This window comes from Rissa tridactyla, chromosome 1 (genome assembly GCF_028500815.1).
Source record: "Rissa tridactyla isolate bRisTri1 chromosome 1, bRisTri1.patW.cur.20221130, whole genome shotgun sequence".
Taxonomy (NCBI): domain Eukaryota; kingdom Metazoa; phylum Chordata; class Aves; order Charadriiformes; family Laridae; genus Rissa; species Rissa tridactyla.
The window spans coordinates 132,998,381-133,021,573 of NC_071466.1; the positions used below are offsets into that span (position 1 = coordinate 132,998,381).

A 23,193-nucleotide genomic window follows, 5' to 3' on the forward strand; every position below is an offset into this window, starting at 1 on the left:
ATCTGCTGTCACACTGAAGTGTGCCTGAGCAAAATGGTACCATTTATGATTGACAGCCTTGGCCAGAAGATGGTCACTCAAGTGATCTAGTTCATCTACGCATTGGAAAAAAAATAGAAAAAAGGCTGGGAAGATGTAAATAATAAAAACCAACCAACAAAACAAAAAAAACACCAACAAACCAAAAAGTTAGCAAATTCTGATGTTTGCAAATGGAGATGGAGACTGGCGGCTGAGAAGGCAACAGGAGATCTGTTGTTTGCATTGTTTCTGAAGTATTTGGGGAATCAAGTGGCAAGTGTGGCTGTAGGAATCTTAAAAATCAATTTTTGGTTCCTTTGGGAGTTGGCAATCAACCTGCAGCACATCTATGGGACCACAGGAGGGTAAGGACTTTCGCAAAGCCGCAGCCGAAACGTGATATTCACATGACTGAAATGACTGGAAGCCACCTCAGGGCTGATGTGTGCTCCAAGGTGTGCCACAACAGCAGATAACGTACCGCAGCCCGAGCAGCTCACCGGCGTGAGAAAGAGGGAAAGGGGAATTGCTTAGATCACGGCTGACACAGCAGCTGGAAACGGTGAAAGAGCCAGCAAGGGGGGTTTTTTAAAATTCTTCGGGGCAAAAAAAATACAACACATGGAAAAAAGTCTTCTGAAAAATAAAACAAATGTGTATCTAGATGTGCATGTGTAGATAGCCATACATAGGTGTATGATGCACATCATTGATACACATGTAAAAATAAAGCAACCCATACACACACCCACACCCTGATTATCTGCTATTCTTGTCTAAACTGGCAAAGGCCAAAAGTTCTCCCAAACACACGGTGATGGAAATTGTCAGCCATGACAAAATGCTGAGGAAATTGCTTTAGACTGTCATTTGGATACAGCAAATCGGTCCAGCTGTTTGAGTTGTTGATTATTCTTCAAGTGAAAAGAGAACAAAAAATGCAAGATACCTTTGTCTCATACCCTGCAAAAAGGACTCTTCTGCAAAGATCAGTTGAAGCTAGTTTAAAATGCTTTTAAATACTGTCGAAATCAGAGAATGCCTAACAATCCACTCTACCGAATTTGGCTGTTGTTTCTTTGTGGGTGCCATTAACTTAAATGAGTATAAAACAGGTATTTTCAGGGGCAAAATCGTTTTTGTCATTCCAGTAAGACAGAAGCACAATTCTAGTGAGAGTGGCGTTTTTGGAGGATGGTCCGTTAGTGTAACTGAGTAATTTCAGGAAATTACAATACTGTAAGTCAAACAAGTAATAAACATGCTCTCTAGGAAGCGGCTGGATTGTAGCCCCATGGGTTACACCAGTAATTGTAAGCACCGATGCTTCATAACTGTGCACAGAGTTTAAGGCACAGGCGACGAGGCTGGTTCAAAAGGCGCACGTGCATCTTCGGGGATTCTCCAGGCCTATCTGAGTGCATAAAACACGCAAACGGCACAAGTGTAAAGAGCTTATATCCCTCTGCTAAGTGCCGTCTTCTATGGCACTGCCCCAGATGGGATATGGAGCTGCACGGAGCATCGGTCCAACCCAGAAGGGTGTTTCTCATGCTCTGAGGAAGCCGCTTTGTAATAGGCTTTTAATACAATATTAATTCATTCCTGCCCCGTCCCTCCCACGTTTCACAACTCATTTTTGATGAAAGGACCAAACAAATCGCTTGAGATACAATTAAGTGTAGAACCGTGGAAGAAACGGTGCTTTTGCTTCGCTTTGCTTTTTGACACGGGACGGAGCTAGGGGAAAGCCCTGTGTCGTGGTTGTATGTTTGTAACAAGCAGCCGTCACAAGGCTGCTCCTGGCACGCTGTCACTCGACTGACAGCCTCGAAAGTGTACTTCTTGCCATTTTCAAGCATGGTATTTTGCAACATGAAGAGGCAAAAGTGGCTGTGTATTTTGAGTCACTAACCAAACCACTGCTAACTCCAATAAGGATTGAAATTCAGTGGCAGGTGACTCTGAACAAGGACTGATCTGAAGGAGGTATTCATAAAGGAAAAAAAGAAATGAAAACCACAGAGAGCGCGAGTTTGGGAGAAAATCATTTGGAAAAAGGACTGGGAAAGGGGTTCCACTCTTATAATGGCAGGGACTCCTGGCCACATTTGGGTATGGCTGTTTGTTTCTGTGGTCTGAGGAAACGCCGGAGGGCTTTGGGCAATGACGGGAGGCCTTGATTTCCCAGGCACGGATCAGCGAAATATGTTCCTACTCATGGCTGCACCAGGTAGTTCTGGATTACAAAAGATTTCTTTAGTTAACGAGCCAGCCAAGGCGATGCTACCTCATGCATATCACCGAGTCACCGCCGGCCTTCTCTGCCCCAGCCCCATCCCTCTCGCAAATCTTACGCCAAACTCTCCGTCTACCTCAGCTTTGCCCTTGAAAAAGCAGGATTTGGCGATTAAAGCCGCACACGGACCCTCGCCGCCGGTCCTGCCGCCCCCGGGAGGTGTGCCGTCGGGGCGGGGGAGGGTCCCGACCGGCCCTGCCTCCGGCTGCCCTTGGGACAAACGCTGCCAAATTTCTTTCTGCATCACCTCTGCTCCATGGGACGCCGCGTCCCCGCCGGGGGGTGGGTAGGTGGGAGGAGGAGGAGGAAGAGGAGGAGGGACAGGCTGTTCCGCAGCCGTACCTGGCCGGGGCAGGGCTCCCCTCGGGCAGGACCGGGGGGGGGCGGGGGATGGACCTGCCGCCCGCCGGCGCCGCCAAGGTCACCGCCGCGGCTCTTCCCCGGTCCCTTCGGCCGCCTCTGCCCGGGCGCGGACACTTGAGAGTTTAAAGAGGCTTTTCTTCCCCGGGAGCGGCGCCCGGGGGGGAAGGGGCAGGGGCAGGAGAAGGAAGGAGGGGCGGGCGGGGAGAGGCTGGCAGGGCAGGAGCCGGGCGGGGTGCTGGCTCCAACTGGAAAAGAACCGGTCCCAGCCCAGCCGGGGAAGCTGCGGGAGAGGCGTCAGCGCCCGGGCAGAGCACACCGGACCGGGTCCCGCTGCCGGACCGAGCAGCCGCCGCCCGCCATGGGCACGGCGCCTCCCGTCAGTCCGGCGGCCCCGACGGGGCGGGCGGCGGTGGGGGTCCGGGCCGGGGGCGCAGCGGGAGGGACGCGGGGCTGTTCGGAGCGGGAGGATCTGCCCCGCTGTCACCTGTGGACTGGGCGGGGGGAGGGTTGGTGGATGGAGGGCTGGGGACCTTGGTGGGGCGCCCTAGGATGGGGGTCGGGGAGGAGGGGGTGAAGGCACCAGGATTTGGGGGAGACAGCAATGCAGAGCCAGGTTTTGCAGTGGGCACGGCTTCCCCGAGCTGCCGTCTTGCGGGACGACCCCCTAATTCTGAGTTTGTGCTGTAGGGTGGGTCTGTGAAGGCAGGGAAGATGCCAGAAGGGGAGAAAACGAGGCAATGTAAGCAAGAAGAGGAGCGGCAGCAGAAAGAAGAGGAGCGGGAAGGTCTCATCGAATTCTATGGTTCCTACCAGGAGCTATTCCAATTCTTCTGCAGCAACACCACCATCCATGGGGCTATCCGCCTGGTGTGCTCCAAAAAGAATAAGATGAAGACAGCCTTCTGGTCTGTTCTCTTCTTTCTCACCTTTGGCTTAATGTACTGGCAGTTTGGGATCCTCTACAGGGAGTATTTCAGCTACCCTGTCAACCTCAACCTCAACCTTAACTCCGACAGGCTGACTTTCCCAGCCGTGACGCTGTGCACCCTCAATCCATACAGGTAAGAAATAGGCTCCCAGAGCTGCCGACTGCCTTGACTTTTGTGGGCGTAGGATAAAAGCATGTACTCTTGTTCTCCTCGTGGTCCTTGAGTGTCCCCATCTGTAGTAGTGCTGGTGGCAAGAATGTCCTGAATCACCCCATCTTATTCTGAGCTGTTTATGTGCACACAGCCCTAAACCTGCAAGCTCCTCTCTCCCCACCCTATAGGTACAGTGCCATCCGGAAGAAGCTGGATGAGCTGGACCAAATCACCCATCAGACACTGCTAGACCTGTATGACTACAACATGTCTCTGGCACGAAGTGATTGGTCCACGCTGTCCACGCAAAAGCGTAGCTCAAGGAGCCTGCTCCACCATGTCCAGCGCCATCCGCTACGAAGGCAGAAGCGGGATAACTTAGTCAACTTGCCAGAGAACAGTCCCTCGGTGGACAAGAATGACTGGAAAATTGGCTTTGTTCTGGTGAGTTCCCTAGATATCCTCTGTCCTACCCACTCCAGTCTCTGCCTAGCTACTTCTGTCTTGTTAGACCCTTAGCCATACCTTTCCCTATGTAGAAGTCTGATTAATCTGCATTGGCTTTTGCTAATAACAGATAAAGGTAGAGCCGAATCCTTTCCCCAATGCAATCCTGCTCCCCAAGACCTGTTCCTGTCTATGTGGGCCCCAGGAGACTCGTACACATCAGTGCCCCATCTTTTCCTAGGTAGGGCAGGGAAACCTTGTCCTTCCTGAAGGCTGCACCAGTCTTGCAGTTGCCTTTTGGCAAGACATTTATTAACATCAACCGCAGTGTTGCCCAATAATAGCAAAGGGGAAAGTATTGGATGGCTGTGGGCCACGTGAAATGTGGTCATGGTCATTTGCTCCTAGGTAGCAGCTTCTTCGCCCTAGGGTATCTGTGTTTGCATTTAAAAAGGCAGTGGAGGACTGAAGCTAATCGCTTGCCAGTTAACTAGAGTTCCCACAGGATCACAGACCTCTTTCTGGACACACCCTGAAGGAAGGGCTCCCCACACAAGAATTCAAAGCTTCTGGTTTAGAATTTATGTGCAGCAGATCACCCTGCACACCTCACTGCGACCCACTGCCTCCTGGCTTTTATACAGCGTTGCTCCTTCACCTGGTGTTTCCCTTCCACCGAGGAGCTGCCCCGGGTTTGCTTTTCCCCATCCTGCTGATCACCTCTTCGTCGAGTGCAGGAGCCCTGCGGAGCTCATCCACTCACATAAGTTCTTCTCCTGCGGGTGCTGAGGGAATACAGCTAATCCACAGCCACAGCTTCACCTCTTGGACAAGCCTTCCCTGACACAGCTGGTTTTCTCCTTTTTTTCTTAACAGTGCAGTGAAAACAACAAGGACTGTTTCCACCAGGCGTACTCCTCCGGGGTGGATGCCGTGCGGGAATGGTACAGCTTTCACTATATCAATATCCTGGCGCAGATGCCTGATGCGAAAGCCCTGGATGAGTCTGACTTTGAGAATTTCATCTATGCTTGCCGCTTCAATGAAGCAACGTGTGACAAGGCGTAAGTCGTGGAAACATCCCACCGTGTCTTCCTAACAGCACCCCTATTTTGTGCCTGGGCCCAAGGGGAATTAAAGAAACCCGCATTAGAGAACCTCTTTCCCAAGGTGGGGGTGTTCCTTGTTCAGTTCCCGTTGTCTCAGATGATGTCTCATGAGTCTTTCCTGTGGGTTGTGCTCACCAGAGGCACAGTTTCTGTCACCTGAAACTATGGACCTCAGAGGATGGTTTCTCCTTTTCCTGTGTTTCACATGAATGAAATGGTTGTGCTGGTACGAACTCCAGTGTGGGTACAGATGTACAATGTAGAAGTCTCTTTATTCTGCTCTCTACAGTGGTGAAGTGGTACGTATCACTCCACATACAGGAGGAGGAAAAAAGAGTTGTTACCAAAAAAAATAAAAAAAACATCCCACTTCTCTCCTGCCACGATGGTCAAAAAGCCCTGAAGAGGTAGTGAAATGAAACCCATCAATAAGGGAGGAAAAGGGCTAGGAAGAGCTAAGAGTTTTGTCAATGTTAGGATGATAATACAGTAATTGCTAGTACTGCTAAAACCCACTTGGGCTCTTGAGAGTTAGCACTATGAAAAACCTGGTGTAAAAACCTGTCCAGCTCCAGGACATTTTTTACAGCACATTTTAATTGCTTTTCCCGGTTCAAGCGAGTTTACATAACAAATACTGCCCATCTGCTGTAAGCCCCTCTCCCTGCAGGTGGAAAACACAGTCACTCCCTTCAGAAGCCCTTCCCCACGGTCTCTCAGCCCTTCTCACCCCATGTGAATGTTTCTATTCCCGTCTCAGGAATTACACCCACTTCCACCATCCCTTGTATGGGAACTGCTATACCTTTAACGACAACAGCAGCAGCCTGTGGACCTCCTCACTGCCTGGGATCAATAACGGTGGGTGAGAGGCACGCTTTGGTGAGTAAGAACAGCTCTGCTCTGTCTTCCCGGGAGGAGTTACGGGCATCCTGCTGCACTTTCGCTGGGAGTGGCAGATAGCAGCCCTGCTCTGTCTCATCCAAGCTCTGTTTTCACCCATGTGGAGATGGCTGTCTCATGGATGTGGCTGTCCCTCGCTGCTGCCCCACTGAACTCTCTCTCTCCCATTAGTGCCTGATCCTTATGTCTGTTGCTCCCTCTGGACCTGTGCTGGCCCTTCCTGAAGTCCCCTGTTGAGCTCCAGTGCTGTGCTCCTGAGATCCTGGTCTTGGCCTCCTCCTTCCTCATTTTCCTGTTTCCAGCAACTGACCTGCTTGTGTTCTCAAACATCCGGAAACCTCTCTAGGCCCAGTCTTCTGACTTTTCTTCCATCTGTCTCCAAGTCTCTCCATGAAATCTCTCTCAATTCCTGGTTCTGCTTTTTCTAAGCCACAGTGAAGAAATACAGTTTTCTCCTGGAGCCTCCAGATTTATCTCTGGCCCCTCTCCAGCCACCCTCCATTGCTGCCCAGCTTTGGTGCAGCCCTGGTTGATGTTTCTCTTCCTTTATCTCTTACGGACTCACTTCTAACCATTCTGCTCACTCTCTTCTCCCGCACGATGGCTGGCCATGACGTCCCTTGCTCTCCGACATTCCCTCAGGTCTCTCTCTGGTGGTGCGCACCGAACAGAATGATTTCATCCCTCTGTTGTCCACCGTGACAGGAGCCAGGGTCATGGTCCACGATCAGAATGAGCCAGCCTTCATGGATGATGGGGGTTTCAATGTGCGTCCAGGTATTGAGACCTCCATAAGCATGAGAAAGGTGAGGAAGCAGCAGGGGTAAGCAGCGGGGATATGAACTTCAGCGGGGGAGGATTAACTTAGTAGATAGATACAGATGGGTTGTCATGGACTCCGTGTGTGTTTAAGAGAGAGGATTAATCACATGGAGTGAAAGGAAGGAAGAAGAGGAGCTTACTGGACTAGACGAGAAGCATTTGATTGCAATTTATCAGTGAACAATGAAATGGAGGCAAGGAGGGGAAGCTGGCATCCAGAGGCATAAAGAGCTGATAACTGATGGACAAGCAGCGAGTGGCATGGAAGTGTAGAAGACAGACAGCAAAATGCCAGTCGTTCTGTGTAATGGCCATTTGATATTCTAGGAGATGACTGTGCGTCTTGGGGGCAGTTACAGTGATTGCACAGAGGATGGCAGTGATGTGCCAGTGCAAAATCTGTACTCATCCCGCTACACCGAACAGGTAATTCATTATCACTGGTCCCGTGCCAGCTTGTTACCCTACTTTCCTGAAATGCTTCAGTCCCCTAACAGCCCCGCCTCTCTGTGGGCACTGTTAATAGTATGAGGTGATACAAGCTGCAGTGGGTTTGGTTCCCTTGCTCAGCCTTTTCCACCTCATATCCCTCCAGGTCTGCATTCGCTCCTGCTTTCAGCTCAACATGGTAGAGCGCTGCGGCTGTGCATATTACTTCTATCCCTTACCTGATAGAGCAGAGTACTGTGACTACACAAAGCACGTGGCCTGGGGTAAGTGGACAGGAGGAATAGTAAAGCTCATGCCCACCTGAACCTTTTTGGTCCACCTCATGTCCCAGTACATCTCCTCGTTGTCTTCAATGAGCTTCCTGGTGTGTGACATCCAAAAGACACTCTTCTCTTGGATGATTAGTCCCTCTGAGCTTGTGGAAGGAAACCTCTGGATTCCCCTCACTGTTGCACATCACCTTTTGTGTACAGATACTGTGAGCTTACCTGGATTTACTTTCTCTGCTGCTCAGGCTACTGCTATTACAAACTCCTGGCTGAATTCAAAGCTGACGTGCTGGGCTGTTTCCACAAATGTCGGAAACCTTGCAAGTAAGTTTGATCATTGGTAGTGAACTCTTTATTCCTAGAGGTGTCGGAAAGCACTCGCTGACCAGGGCAAAAGCTCGAGTCAATAGCTGAGCTGCAACCTGAAGTGATACTTCTCCCATCAGGAAGCCAAAATGGCTGAGGAGCATCAGTGTCGGCTCAGGGGTGAGCTCCTGAGGACTGTGCAGAAGCTCAGTGGGAAGTGGGCAGAACTTCAGCATGGGAGGGAGTTTCCAGGTGTATCTGGGGATTGAGAGACCTGGCCTTGAGGCTCCTACAGCTTCAACAGCTAACACGGCCTCTTGTCTTCCAGAATGACAGAATACCAGCTGTCAGCTGGATACTCCCGCTGGCCTTCAGCTGTCTCAGAGGTAAGGAGAGGGTTTCCTGACTCCCCAGCACTGCTCCGAACTCCCATTTAGTCCTTCCTCAAATGGTGCCAAACCTACAGGAGGTGACTCTGGTCATGTAATGCAATTTATTGCACTTTCATTTCAGGACTGGGTTTTTTACATGCTTTCACAACAGAACAAATACAATATCACATCCAAGAGGTGAGAGCCCCTTAATAAAGGTTGCATCTGAACCAGAAACCATCCCAGTGGAGTGTGTGTGTCGGGGGATCATAGTTCAGATTAAATCACTTATGCGAAGGGATAAGGCATGGGACCCATGGACAAGGCCAGTGGATTTGAGCCAGAGTAGAAATAAACTGAGACTTCGACAAGGACTGGGAATCCAAGCAAAGAGTCTGAAAGGGGCCAGCTGCTAGCATGAAAATAGTAAGCCCCAGGCTGCTGCTGTGTGGTCTGGAGTCACGGTAAGGGCTAGTGGAAGAGTGGGAAGCAGAGCCACACAGGAGCTTGTGCTTGCCAACGCTGGCTGCCACAAACGTTGGGTTTCACAGCCCAGTCTCAGAAGTGCATTGTAAGTACCAAAGATTGTATTTAGTGCAGAATGAAGTGTCAAGATGGGGAAAAGCTTCTGGGTGGTATACATGGGAGGAGGACGGGGGGCAGAAGGGGACAGAGAAGACAATTAAGTTGGTGGAGAAATGCAGAGATTGCAGATTTGGGGTTACTGAGCCCCATCTTTCATTTACAGGAATGGTGTTGCCAAAGTGAATATCTTTTTTGAGGAGTGGAACTACAAGACCAATGGGGAGTCGCCAGCCTTCACGGTACGCACTTTACTGCCACATCCTCTCTAGCCACTCCTTCCCCTGCAGTGTCACTCTGTATTGGCAGGCCTTCATTCCAGCAGCATTGCTGGATATCCAGTCTCTTTTGCTGTGGCAGGGTGGGAGGAACCCCCCAGTGCCATGAGGGCACTGTGAGTGGGAGCAGGCCGGGAGGTAAAAGGCTGGAACAAGGGTTGTCCTCACGGCCCTTTCTCCGTCTCTTGCAGGTAGTGACTCTGCTGTCCCAGCTTGGGAACCAGTGGAGTCTCTGGTTCGGATCCTCGGTCCTGTCTGTGATGGAGCTTGCAGAGCTGATTCTGGATTTCATCGCCATCACCTTTATCTTGGCCTTACGCTGGTTCCGTTCCCGGCAGCAGCTCTCCCCGCCAGGGCCCCCTCCAAACAGTCACGATAACTCTGCTTTCCAAGACGAGGCGCCAGGTCTCAGTCCTCCACACCACTTCACTGTTAAGGCTGTAGTGACCATGCTGCCATCCTACAACAGCCTGGAACCGCGTGGGCTGAGCAGGGATGGTGATATGGGACACGAGTGAGGCAAGGCTTATTCCACAGTTCGACAGGTGGCAATTGGAACAGAGGTGGCATGCTTTCTCTGTGGGACCTGCATTTCCTTACTTCTGGGGTGCTCTACCTGGACCTTGCAGCAGAAGACTGCACTGTGGTTGGTTTGGGTTCATTGCTTTCACTACTGTAGGTGAATTCTTCGGTCTCATAAAATACTATTGCTCTGGGGATCACCAGGGATAAGAACTGATCTAGTGTATGTATGGGGGAGATGTGAGCTTGGTTTCCTTCCACTCATTACACGTGCACACCTAGACATGCCTGCATGCTTTCTTTTCCCTGCAGCAAGGATGCTGCCACAGTTCTGGTCTGTCGCTAATTAAAGAGGTTTGGCAGGTGTGACTGGCCTCCTCTGTGGTATGACAAGGGACAGGAATGACATCTCAGCTGGGGTACAAGTCTCTCCACAGGCTGAGTTTGTTAAGCTTTCCCTAAGGTTGGGAAGTGGTTGCTCTTTCCTAGTTCTTAATGTACCAGCTTTGATCCGAAGACTAAGCCACCCACCCTCCCCTCGCAGAAGGGGAGAGGCTACTTGTAGAGCCACTGACATAATCTCAATGTATGTCATGGACAATACTCTGAGGAGGTGGTTGACACTTTCTGCCACTCTTAGGTTGGGACAAAACATCCCTGGCATAATAAGATCTCCCTTTTTAAGCTGCCTATGTGGCACTGGTAGATCTTAGCTGTATAGAAGTCTCCTTCCTTGTGATATACCATACACACATATGCGCAGCTATTTGACCAGAGCATTCGGGATAAACTGATCTCTACATAGGAGCTATGGAAACAAAGTGCACCCTCAAAAACATCCCGAACGTTATCTCTGCTGCCATGAGATCCTGCAAAAGAGGCTCAGAATAGCACAGGTCACGCAGTGCCTGCTCTGCCCCACTCATCCCTTCTCTGATTCACCCAGAGAGGCTCTGCTGAGGATTGTGAAGCACAGGAGAAGCGCTGCAGGCTTTAATCGAAGATCCTTTCAGAGAAAGCTTTAGCCTATTGGAATGGACTGTGTAGGCAAATCAAGGCCAGGACAAAGATAGTCCTCTTCTCGGGAACTAATTGGGGATCTTCACATAAGAGCACACATCTTATTTCTTGCAGTAAGTTTGCCATTCTATTTTTTTTACAAATACTCAGACTTCTGCTGCAATGGTGTTTACACAGCACTTTGTGTGGTATCAAGAGAGCAAGGGTGATGTCCTTAACAAACAGGATTATCCACTTGACCAGAAACAAACACAGATACCAGAATTTAAGCATGTAGTTTAGGCAAAGACTTGTGGTACCATGTACCAAATCACACTGCAAACAGTCTCTTTTGAATTTAAGAACTAGTTAATCATAACAAAAGAAAAACTTCAGATATTTTAAAAATTAAGGTAGATACACTGCCCTTGGGAAAATGGAGAATTTTACCACAGTATATAAACTGTTGCCTAATTCTTCCCTTTGAGATGTTAAACACATGCTTGCTGTACTGCTCCTGCCTTGATTACCTATATGCACTTTTCACTTCCCAGCAGAGAGTGATTTTCTTCTTCCTCACGGACACGAACATTATATTCTTTATTACACAAATATTCATGGGTTTTTTTTCAAACTTTATCCCAGTGCTCAGCTGATGATGCTTGTCTGAAAGTGAAGATGATGTCTCTCCACTAGGAATAGAAGTGATTCAGGGGTGTCCTTCAGCAAGGGGGGCAGCCCGTCAGGAAGGAGAGGCCTGCAACCACAGGCACTTGGAGGTGTGGGAACTTGTATTCCCCCGGGAGGTCCCCACTGGAAAAAAAAACAGGATTTCTACAAACATGAAAAAAAAAAAATCCACTTGCTGTGTTTATGGGCGATTTTAGATGAAGTAAAAGAGGGTGAGTAATGAAAGAACGAAATCTCAAAGTTGTCTTAATGAAAGGACTTTCACGTTCTATAAAAACACTGTCCAAGAGGCAGTTAAAAAGCTAGGTTTAGTGGCTAAAACAAACAAACAAGTAACTTTGCTCACAATTAAAACAAGAAAGAAAGGCAAATAGAGGAGTTAGGATGCTGCACCCATAGCCCAGTACTTGGTCACGAACTCAGTACTACAGACTGCCGCCTTAGGTAGTTTCTAGTACAGGAATGAACAAAAACCTGACACTGGACACATAAAGCTGTTTGCTTCACAAACCACCTCCAAATCAAGAAAGGAGAAAAAGCGGGTGCAACACCTAAAGCAGTCTGTGTATATCATAAATGTACAATGATTCATATGTTGAGCATGATCTTTCCAGAATATCCAAAGAGTAAGACACGATTCTTCCCATCACATGGTACCTTGTGATAACCATAAAATTAGTGTGACCCATTGCATCACGCATAATTAAGTGGGTAACTAAAGGAAGATTAATCAGAAGCATAACTACTTGAAACATTAAATTCTCTCCAACGTCATAAAGAAATATAGCTTCGAAGAGCTATAAAGAAATATAGCTGTAGGTGGTGGTGATGTATTCCCCTAGGGGAAGCTCGCACCGTATTATTTCCTTCTTCTGTAGAAGTGTTAAAATGCAAAAAAATGGGCTTTGACTGATGAACTCAGAGTAATGGCCCCATTCTGGGTAGCTGTAAATCCAGAGTTAAAAGCCTGTACAAATATGAAGTTGTTATACAAGATTAGCCCTTCCTACCCTAAGGATCAGTGCAAAAATTGCCCTCTTGGGAGAAATCAGATGATCCTCCCAGGAACATCCCTATACATCTTGTAGGATGACAAGACCACAAAATATCAGCTCAACAAACGTTTCAGGTCTGGCTGGAAACAAGAGGCAAGTCCACCAGTCCTGGCATGAGAGTGAGGAAAATTGAGTGTTTCACTGAGAATATGAAATACTAGAGAAAAGGGGAGAAAGTGTGCATTTAGAGAGATTCATCAGTTAGCAAAAGGCAAATTAAAGGTCTGAGCTGGGGTGAATTTGTACATGAGGAGAAAGTTCAGGCGATATAAATGCTCAGTAATCATAGGTATGTTAGAAACATAGCACAGTTATTTGGAGGACACAGAAAACATGGAAGGAGCAACTGTAGGTCATACAACACTGACGAAAAGCAAGTTTCATCTTTTTTGGACTGCCATGCAAGGGCAAGGCAGAGAAGTAGGAACAAAAGTGCTTGAAGGGGGAAGGGAAGTGCACGAGGGGAGAAATAATTTTGTGGGTAAGTTGGAGTATTAAGGTGGTTTGGTTTGCAGGAGTAAGCAGTACAGAAGTGTGTAGTTCCATGTGCTTAAGAACGCGGATGAGGAAAAGGAAGGTTTATACAATGGGGTAATTACAGAGGGAGAAAAGCGATGAGTGCTTAGGAGCTTAAAAACAATAGCAGAGGAACTGTGGAAGTGTTTGTTGCTGCTGAAATACAAGGAAAGAGACATGAGGTCTTTTGGGATGTGGAACAACCCACAGAGACAAAGTATAAAGGGCCCCGGGGTCTGTGGGACCACAGTGGTGGCAGACATTTGCAAGTTGATTGAGGGCTAAGAGCATTTGGAAGTCATGTGGCAGCAGAGAAAAGGGATACAGTCAGTCTGGGAAATGCCGGGACACTGAAGTTTGAGGGCTCCAACTGTGAGATCAGATGAATTTGGAGGATCTGAGAACTTCTAGAAAAACTTGGAGTGTAGTGGGACTGGGGGAACAGAATAAAAGTACTGGAAGAAAGGGAAGAATGGGCTAGCCACTCTAGGAAGGAGGAAAATTAAGCAGAGGACAGTTCAGAAGGCAGGGAACACAAGGACAGAGCACCACAGGCAGGCAGGCCCTGCCATCTGCTGAAAACTTATTCCTTATCGGTGTGGCAGCCACAATTTGACAGATCCCAAAATTATTTTTTTCATAAGAATTAAGTTAATACAGGAAATGCACGGAAGTACAACATTAAGTGTCTAGAGAAGCCAGAGAGTGAGAAAACAACCACTTCAGAAAATATGCAACACATTTAGAAGAACTAAACTCTGCTTGCTGAAGTGCTTAGAGAAGCCAGACAGAAAAATGCAAGCTTTGTCTGCACAGATTGAGGTCAAACCTAGAAGGAATTTGAGGAAAGGGTTACCAGGCTCTTGGGACAGGCTCAATAAAAATCTAAGGGGTGGAGATGTGCTACATCAAGAAATGAAAAGGGCAGCAGTGCTGTTGGTGAAAGGACAGAAGCAACCACGGAACTCAGGAACACACCAGAGGGACGGCTGTGCTCAGTCCTGCAGTTCTTCATACTTACCAATGTGCAATATTTAAAAGGGTCTTGTGAGCATGAGAGAAGAGTGCCTTCCCCTTCCAAGTACATACTTAAAGGCAATAAACTAAAAAAGAGTTTAGTATCTGGAGATTATGGCAAATTTATATAAAAAAATAGTACAGGTGTTTTTGGAAAAGAAGTCTGGCAAGAGAGAATACGGAAAAAGAGAGTCATTTTGGCCTCTGCAAGAATCATTTAGCCAGCTTATGCACTGAAGGGAAGGATCCTATGGGGCTGTTCATATCAGAAAACTGGGGAGCAAATAAGGGTGTTCTGGGTAGCTATCTCCAGCAGAAAAACAGGTCAAAGATTCTCAGAAGTATGGCAGCTGAAGCACAACTTTATTTTGGCCTGTAAACAGGGGAAGTATTGTGAAGGCACCCACTTTCATCTTCCTAGAGGAAGCATTGTTTGGAACCTGGAAGAAACACTGGGCTACTCACATATCCAACAGACACAGCACACTTGCCTATTTTGTAAAACCTATACCCTTATCTGTTACATCTCTCGGAGAGTAATTATTTGCTTAGAGGTCAGAACAAACATAAAACCCCTGTACTTCCCCATTATCACCTCTCTTTGCCATGTTAAGGCTTCCAACCCCAGTGGATACTTCAGAACAAGTGTTGATGCTGCAATCCTACTCTGAAGAAGAGTGTTTTGTGTCTTCCCCACTATCATTTGGTTGCTCCCCAGCTGAGACAAGAAACCAACACCCCCTCAGCTGATGAGAGCATGCAGCCTTCTTCAATCAGTACATAGAAGCCTCAAGAAACCAGAGCAAGGCTTAGGGCATCTAGAAACATGAAGGTTTAAAACACATCCATTTAAGAGCAGTAGAGTGAAGGCCTCACCAGATCAGGAGGTATTGGAATGAAGCAGTTGATATCGGAGTTCCACGTTCAAAGGCAGAACCTGAATTTCTAATTATACTTTTAAAGAACTACAACACACACTTGGCAGGAATTGTAGCATGACTAGTTCATTCAGGTTGTGCAGGCCTGATCCGTGATGAAGTTTAGACTGTACATGCTGCGTTAATCCACCAGCCAGTCCAGGCATCCCCCTTCCCCAGGAAGGCTTTCACCTTTGAAAGAATTAGCCTAGCTGTACTGCTCCAAATTCACGTTGTTCTAGTATGATTTTGGTGATGTTTAAGACTGGACAAAGACTGGTTGTAAGGGAACCACAAGCCATAGAGAGTACTGTTTTACAACCTGAAGTTTGTAACAGCAGGAGCAGATATAAGGGCACAAGTACCTCATTTTAAAATAAGTCCGCACTGGACAAAGCTCTGTCATTTCTTTTTAATGAGTTTCAAGTGTACAGTGAAGTAAAACAAGGCGGCACTTACCTTTATTCCAGCCATGCCCAAGATACACTGTGAACAGCATCCTACTCTTGGATCACGAGCACATGTCCCAACATCGATGGAGAATTGTTTTCTGGGTTTAAGGATCTGAGGATAAGTTGTTGAAATGCAAAAGCAACAGAGCCCGAGGAACTAGAGCTACCAGCAACACACACTCCCATTCAGAGCACTACTTCCCCGTGCATTATGCAGTGGCTGGACGTTTGGTGGACAGAAGTAGAGTTGGATTGGGCAGCCTCTTCCCCAGAGCTGCTGGTCCATACATCTTGTTACAGACTTACCACGGAGCCAGTCCAGCACACGGTTCCAGTACAACTGGAACTACCATCATTGTAATGGAAAAGTACGCACTGCTTTGAGGGCCAGAATCTTCAGGTGTGTGTAGAGCATAGAAGTGTCCTGCCTCACCCCCGCCCTCCCCCCCCCCAAAACAGATGTTCCAACAAGAGTTTGGTATCCCAGCCCCTCCCCACCCAGTGACAGACCAGACAGACGCAATAAGGTGGTGAATTGTGTTTCTTAGAGACCATTTAAAGTACATGAGCTGATTACTATAACATGCCAGAGGAGATTACAGTTGTGTTTATAGAGGAAGGAAATAAACTGCACGTGCGTGAGTGGCTATAATGCTGTGGACAGCAGAGTCCCTTGCTTTTACTCAGAGGGCCTTGGTGATTTTTCTTGCCCATGCATAGAGACACAAAGGAGGGGAAAGGGAACAGAAGAAGAGGCAACATACAACATCTAAGAGAAAGAAATGGAAGAGACAGCCTAGGGGGACCTCAGCCCCCAGAGGAACAGGAAGAATGGGGCACCAAAGGCTCGTTTAGAAGAGTTCAAGAGAAGTGCTGGTCTGGGGGCCTCAAGCTTGTATGCCCACCCCCTAAAATGATAGCAGTAAGTAGTACAAGCAGGCCCTGGCTCCTCTTCAGTAGATGCACTTCTGACCGTCCATCACATCTCAGTTCCACAGGGAATTAGGGAAGTGCTCAGGGGACGAGGGCTGCTTCACTCCAGATCTTCATCTCTGCCCTCACCCAAGGTGGACAGGGATGGAATTGCAGGGAGATGAACTCAGCGCAAATGAAATGCTGGGGCATGGAAGTGAGCATGCAAAACCTAGCCCCTTCCCAGATGCCCTGTGAGGAGGAAAGGGGCTTCCCTGGCACACCCAATGAAACAACAAGCTTCTGCTCCTCACAGCTTTTGTACTTCACTCCCCTGCCTCCCCGCATCCTCTTAAGCCTAGACAGATCCCAGTGTATTCTAGAACCCAGGTAGAGCTTCCTAAATTAAAGGAGTGCCCTCTTTCCAGTCTAGATTACAGGCCCAGCTTGTAAGAAAAGACAAGGTGCACTTTCCTCAGAAGACTCTGCAGAAACTGAGGAACAGGGCAGCTCATTTAACCCCAGGTTTGTCAACACACTTAAGCAACTCACAGCTCCTGCTATTTTTGAAGGAGGAGAACAAGGGGATTGCTTACAGGAAGCGACAGCATTCCATGCTGCAAGTTTACTTTTAGCAGATACCATCTTGGATCTAAATTAGAGAACCCATAGCAAGTAGGAGGATTTCAGTTTGATAGGCAAGATCTCTAGAGATCTGCGCTGCCAAACTGGGACATCTGATGTCACATTGTAATACCCATGCCCAGAGCAGCATTTCCCTTTGAATCCCTAGCTAACCATTCCAAGTATTTTCTAACTCCTGCTGCAAGTTAGGACTTTGTAGTAGCAGAAACAGAACAGGTATTCATAATCAAAAAGCTGTGTGGCTCGTTCAGTCTCATCTGGAATATCCCCAGTCCTTTGACATTCAACTCAGTAACACAAAAGAAAAACGTTTCCACTCTGCCACTACCCCAAAGTCTTCCAGAAAGCTACAAAACAGTAGAAAGCCACAGGTCCTGGCTTGTGTCTGCATAGATGAAAGGAATATTTGACACCCCCCACCAGACTCCTTACTGTTGTTCTTTTGTTCCTTCTGGCAGGAGATTTTACTCCCACGCATGCCTTCTAGATAGTTACAAAACTCCTTAGTCTGTTGCACTTGACTGAGGTAATCATGTAGGCTCTCCTTTATAATAACTGAAATGGCCATGTTCAGACAGCAAGTCATCTGAAAATAACGACAGGCAGAATAAATTGTTTCTTTAAGTGCTCATCTCTCCATGGCTAGAGAAATCTAGATGACTATATCTAGCTCAGTCAGATGGTTCACAGTCACTGACCAACACAAACTAGCCTTTATTTCAGAAGCTCAATGAAAAGCTTAAGTCATGCTGCTGCTCTTTTTAGGCAGAATACTAAAGAATCTCCCATGCTGAAGTCCTTCATCCCCAAAGGCACTACATTAAGGCATTCTTATTTTGCTAGAGTCCACACAGGCACTATTTGACAAGTTCACACCCAAAAACAAGCCACAAAAATTCCCTGCAGAAGAGCAGGAGCATTAGCTACCCACTCCTCCTCTACTTCCCTTTCCTTTAAACTCAGATGACCCTCCCTAAAGCTGCAGCAGCTGTTGAAGAGTCTAACCATGTTCAATAGAGCGCTTCAGAGTCTATACAGAAGACAAATTAAAACCAATAAAGAAATCAATGAAGAAGCTAGGTGGAAGGGAAGGAAAGATTCAGGGGCAAGAAGAGACAGGCAAGGTGACAGGGGACAGTAGGCTGCAGACTGAAGGAGCTACATTCAAGTAAAAAAGTAGACTGGAGACAAAGCAATAGGAAAAAAAAGGAAAGAACAGAAGGGCAAGTTACACCAAAGGTCCCCCAGAGACTTCCAAATCCCCCACCAGGGAAGGGACTTGCCAACCCACCCGCACCAGGGTAATTGCCCCTCATACTTACAGGTTTACCTGACCTGGCAGGCAGAATTTCCCATTTCTACAATAATGGCCACCCCCAATTCATTCCATTACTATGTAAAGCATACCATTTCCACAATAGATGTGGGAGTTCCAGCACCGCCACCTCCCTTCCCCAAGGACTGAAGTTAACACTTATGCAACCAAGACCCTCCAGATCTCAAACCAAAAAGAGAGTTTAGAGTACTCTAAAGTTGGTACTTCTTCACCTTTGATCCTGGGCTTTTTGGTACTTACTTACAATCACCACCACCACAATGGCACAAATCACTCCCATCATGATCATCATCTGGAGAGAGAGATTGTCAGAGAGTAATACTCAGAACAGATTAACAGGTTCACATCTTCCCTGACAGCCAGGGAACACAAGCCACACCCTGAAGGTAGGACAGCCAAGGTCTCAAAGTCTTTCCACAGTAAAAGAATCCTAAGCATTTGAAATAGTTATTAAGCCCCAACTATCCTCTCAAAGCCCTGCAGGAGAGGACTAGCCCAATTTCCTTCTGATGAAGGAGATCATGGCACTAGGAAAACTCACCTTGCAGTTCTTCCACCAGTACTTCCTTTTGAGTTTTGCCGCGCTACTTTCAAATTGTGAGGCACCAGCCTGAAGTGCATCTGCCCGGTCATCTAGCTCTGACAGTTTCTGGTCTCGTTCCAGCACTTTGTCTACATTTACACGCATTATATCAACCACCTGCAGAAGGAAGAATAGTAGGAGCAGTTATATTGGTAAAGAGAGTTGAAAAAAGTAAGAGAAATAACTTGGCCAATAACTAACACTGAGATACTAACAAGGGAAAGCCCCAAACAAGACAAAAAAGTCGGGATATGAAACAGCTTTCAAGTCATTGCCTACTTTGAAGTGGGGAAAAAAAATCCTAGACACTCTGTTAAAGTATCAGTTCAACTACACTTAAACCAGGTCCTCAGCCCCACATTATCACCTGTTTTTAAAAGCTCTCAAAACCAGCAAGCCTAAGCCACCCCCCTCACAAGTGTAATCATATGCTCACTCCCCAATAACTGCAAAGATAACTTACAGCTACATGTTGCTGCCCCAGTGAGGCATAAAGTCGTTACTGCATGACAGCAGCCATGCTACAGACACTGACCCTGGAAAGTCAGGCAAGGTTCCCCGCACATCCCACATTGAGCCTGCATACAGACAGTTCCCTTCAAGCAGCAGGCAGGGATTAAGAGTTGTTCTGGATGCTGTATAGCTTTATTTCCGTAACAGATGCACGATGCAAAGTACCAAAAAATCTAACAGCCTTGCTCCTTTGAAGTCTTATCTGGAATTAAGCGGTGTTTAAACTTAAAGCAATTTCATCTCTGCTCCAGCCTCTTTAGAGGTCTGCCATCATACTCTTGAGTATTGAGTATTTTCTGGCATTAGCATGACAAGAACATCCACCCCCTCAGCGACAGACGCCTGTCAAGAACACGGCTGCTGCAGAGCAGGAGGAGAAGAGTCTGGGCAGCCTTTGGGATGCTGGCGCAGCTGGCAGAGCCACTCACCTCCTCCACTTGGGCCTGCGTCTGCTGCAGCCGGCGGTTACTGCTCAGATTGGGGGGTGGCCCAGGGGGGCCCCCACCAGGGGCTCCCCCTTCAGGGGCCCCGGGAGCAGGTTGCTGAGCTGGGTCAGACCTAGGGAAACACACAAACAGCCGCTCAGGAGAGAGGAACCCACACATTCCTCCTCCCCTCTCCCCAAATCCACCCAAACCCCGGTGTTCCCAGGCTGAGGCAGTGCTGGCAACAGCCCTGAGGGCCTGAACCCTCGCCGGGTCCCAGGAGCAGGTGAGCCTGGAGCAATGGCAGGCCCAGGAGAGCAGCAGGGAGGGCCAGCCCCGGAGCTGGGGGCTTGCGGGTGCGGCCGTACCCGGCACTGCGGCCTCCCGGGGCCCGGGGAGGTGGGTGACAGCCGCCTGTCCGCGGGGAGGTGACCGGGAGGCGGCCCGCAGCGTGCCGCAAGCGCCGGGAGGAGGGAGGGGGACGGGGCCACGCCGGCGGGGAGGCAGCGCGGGGGCTCCCCAGGGCGGGGAGATAGAGACAGCAGCCCCTGGGCGTCTGGGCGCAGCGGTGGCCTCCATCCAGGTTGGCGGCGGCTGGAGGGGGGCGCGGCGGCCCGGAGCCCCGCACACCACCGGTGGGGCACGGCCCACGCACATACCCCCTCTCCAGGCGGTGGGGCCTCGACGGGCGCTGGGCGGGGGGAGCAGGACTGCCCGGGGGGGGGCGGTGCGGGCAGCCTCGCCTGCGGCTGCTGCAATGCGCCACTCGGCCCCGCCGCCGGCCAGGACGCGGGATCAGCGCTGGCCCATTCCCTCTCGCTCTCACCCACCCCCCCGCAACGCGCCCACCACAACCTGTCTACGATCGGGCGGACACTCACATTGCCGAGCCGGACCAGGACCCCCGGGCACGCCACAGCAACCAACCCCACACCAACACCTCTCACCTCCGCGCCGGCACGGCGGCTGCCGGGGCACCCAATTTATAGGCGGCGGGGCCCCGCCCCTCTAGAGCCGGCAGCCAGTCAGAAACGGAAGTAGGAAGGACCCTCCAGGATCAGCAAATCAGCACCGCCTGTGTGTTCCTCCGCAGCCAATCAGCGCAGAGGAGCGAGGCGCCCTGTGAAGAGGGGCGATTCAGCCGAGCCCCGCCCCCTTCCTCTCGCTGGACTTCCGAGGGGATAAGCCCCGCCCCTCCCTTGGGGCCGTCCAATGGGAGCAGAGCCCGCCCACCCCTCCGCTCGGCCCCCTGCGGAGGGGCCGGTGAGTAGCGGGGGGGTGAGCGGAGGGGGGAGGGGGCCGGGCGCCCTCCACCGCGGTCCCGAAGGGCCCAGGCGGCAACCGGGGCCCTTCCTGCCGCCTGATGCCGGGCCTGCGGGTCACGCAGGGCCTGGACGCGTCACCTGCCCCGTGCGGTTTGGAGCCCAGCCCAGTGCTGGTGGCGTTATAGGCCGAGAGCCTCCGCAGCCCCCGCCTCCGTCGGTTCCGGTGAAGCCGCCGTCCCTGCCATTAAAACATGGTGTTGCTGGCCCGCTCCCAGCGCACGGCACGGCGTAACGGGGTCCCCAAAGGCTCCGCTGGGGGAGGGAGGCTCCAGCGGCAGCCCCGGGAGCTGCCGCCTGTGGGGAGGGGTTTCCCCTGCATGGATGCTGAGCGGCCTGATGGATCGGAAAGGGAGGATTCTCCAACTCGGGACAAACAGGGATGCAGGAAGGTACTGGAAGAAGTCCCTCTTCTGGACAGCGTTTGGTGTGGTGAGTAGGGTGGCAAGCCACTGGTTCGCACCTATGCTGAACTTCAGTTCCCTTCCATAAGGCAATGCAGGCCGTTAATAACAGTTTTTAGCGTCCAATGTGACAGACTAGTAGATAACACAAGATAGACGCCTTCTAAACTATAGCCTGAGAGCCGAAAGACCATGGCTATGAGGAAGGTAAAGACTTAAGATGGGGTTGTGTCTAGACCCAGATGATTTGACAATAGGACTGTTGAGGGTTGAGGAGCAACCCAGCAGCTGCCTCAGCGGAACCGAAGGTTTTTAAGCTGTGCCTTCAGACAAGCTGCAAAGGGACAAGTCGTGGATGAAGCTCCTGTAGCTTGGCGACCTTCCTGACGCAGTTTGAGGGCCGTTCCAATAACCACTGCAAGTAGCAGAAGATGGAGCTCATGGAACTGCTGGCCCACACAGCCCTTGCCAAGTTGGTGCTTAGTGACTAAGAGCTGACAAAGGGTACAGGATACTTTTCCCTGATGCTTTTCCGGTTTCTGACGTACTTTCAACCAAAGATTTGCTACATCTGTGATCTGCGTATGTAGTAACCCCCAGCTGCTCTCTTCCAGGTGCTTTCTCAGTCTCCACATCAATCTGTGCACGTTTCCTGAATCCACAATATCTTTTGGTGGGAGTACTACAGGTTTGCCACCTTGCTCCTGAGAAACATGGGCTTAGCTGCTAGAACAGAGACTTTGGCTTCACCTTTCTGAGGCTTAGACCTAAAGGAAGTTCTTTTTGTTCCCTGTCACTTCCAACCAAGTGCTTTTATTAAAGACAGAGTAGTATTGCTCTGTAACAAGATACATCAAGTCAGCAGATAACTCCCCAGTTACCTAACAGCTGAATTAACAACTAAGGGAGAAGAAAGAGGGAAATACCTGCTCGTCTTACAGATTTTTCTGAAGTAGATAATGGTCTGTGTGATGCTGGACTAGAGGGATGCCAACTTTGACTCACCATAACTTCTTCTATAAAGGAATCAATAACAGTTATGGAAGACTAGAAGCTAGAGTTTTTAAAAACAATTAAATGCCTGAATTACTTTCGCAGATCCTAAATTATAAATGAAAGGCCACTTGTCAGGGTTCAGTTACCATCTGTGTGAAACAGGGACAAATTCTGTTCTTAAGACAGGTTTTGATACATTTCAATTAACATTTGGATCATTCACACTTAATCACAGAGAAATAGAGGGCAAGGGGGCAAGCAGTGAGCAGGAAGATGTTTTGGCAGGCACTCTTCACACTGACGTGAGAACTTGGCTACAAGGAAAAACCTAAGCTGGAGGGTAATGAAATTGTCAAGTAGTAAGTGAGAACCTGGGGCTCACAGAGACTGAAAGGATGCTTGAAGCCTGGCCAAGAAACAGAGAACTCACTGGTCAAGTTCAGGGATGCAGGCTGGAACAGACGCCTGCAAGAAGTATTTCAGAAATGACTGAGGGGGCAGAACCTGCACAGAGGAGCTCGGGCCTGGACCACCAGCAGGACCTTGGGACTGGGCCAGAAACACACAGTGAAAGTTGCAGAAAGCAC

The 23,193-nt window shown here is 49.3% G+C and overlaps 2 protein-coding genes across 9 annotated transcripts; one reads left to right on the forward strand and one right to left on the reverse strand.

The window, feature by feature from the left end:
• Positions 1 to 2,717: 2,717 nt before the first annotated feature.
• On the forward strand, positions 2,718 to 9,820 carry SCNN1A (sodium channel epithelial 1 subunit alpha). Of its 3 annotated transcripts, none has more exons than XM_054188659.1 (13): positions 2,718 to 2,740; positions 3,371 to 3,744; positions 3,954 to 4,209; positions 5,089 to 5,276; positions 6,082 to 6,182; positions 6,867 to 7,030; positions 7,374 to 7,472; positions 7,642 to 7,759; positions 8,011 to 8,089; positions 8,400 to 8,457; positions 8,585 to 8,640; positions 9,191 to 9,266; positions 9,494 to 9,820. In XM_054188659.1, the coding sequence occupies exons 2-13, from the start codon at positions 3,395 to 3,397 to the stop codon at positions 9,818 to 9,820; spliced, it is 1,872 nt and encodes a 623-aa protein (XP_054044634.1). In that variant the 5' UTR covers positions 2,718 to 2,740; positions 3,371 to 3,394. The 3 variants fall into 3 exon arrangements, with proteins under 3 accessions (XP_054044634.1, XP_054044633.1, XP_054044635.1); XM_054188658.1 differs by lacking the exon at positions 2,718 to 2,740 and adding an exon at positions 2,900 to 3,059; XM_054188660.1 differs by lacking the exon at positions 2,718 to 2,740 and having other exon boundaries at positions 3,335 to 3,422; positions 3,520 to 3,744.
• An 853-nt stretch (positions 9,821 to 10,673) lies between these two features.
• On the reverse strand, positions 10,674 to 20,842 carry VAMP1 (vesicle associated membrane protein 1). Of its 6 annotated transcripts, none has more exons than XM_054188727.1 (6): positions 20,766 to 20,842; positions 19,888 to 20,017; positions 18,905 to 19,063; positions 18,604 to 18,655; positions 15,478 to 15,568; positions 10,674 to 11,657 (listed from the first exon to the last, which is right to left on the reverse strand). In XM_054188727.1, coding segments are annotated over exons 1-5 (393 nt in total). In that variant the 5' UTR covers positions 20,768 to 20,842; the 3' UTR covers positions 10,674 to 11,657; positions 15,478 to 15,518. The 6 variants fall into 6 exon arrangements, with proteins under 6 accessions (XP_054044702.1, XP_054044701.1, XP_054044700.1 ...); XM_054188726.1 differs by having other exon boundaries at positions 10,674 to 15,210; XM_054188725.1 differs by having other exon boundaries at positions 10,674 to 15,568.
• Between the last annotated feature and the right edge of the window lie 2,351 nt (positions 20,843 to 23,193).

What these genes read in the sequence shown, in the direction of transcription:
- SCNN1A (XM_054188658.1), top strand. An exon ending in TGCACCCTCAATCCATACAG is followed by an intron (nt 3,745 to 3,953) that starts GTAAGAAATAGG and finishes CCCACCCTATAG; the next exon opens with GTACAGTGCCATCCGGAAGA. An exon ending in GGAAAATTGGCTTTGTTCTG is followed by an intron (nt 4,210 to 5,088) that starts GTGAGTTCCCTA and finishes TTTTCTTAACAG; the next exon opens with TGCAGTGAAAACAACAAGGA.
- VAMP1 (XM_054188723.1), bottom strand. An exon ending in ACTGGTGGAAGAACTGCAAG is followed by an intron (nt 18,656 to 18,904) that starts GTGAGTTTTCCT and finishes CTCTCTCTCCAG; the next exon opens with ATGATGATCATGATGGGAGT. An exon ending in TGTGGTGGTGGTGATTGTAA is followed by an intron (nt 17,614 to 18,603) that starts GTAAGTACCAAA and finishes CGTTATTTTCAG; the next exon opens with ATGACTTGCTGTCTGAACAT.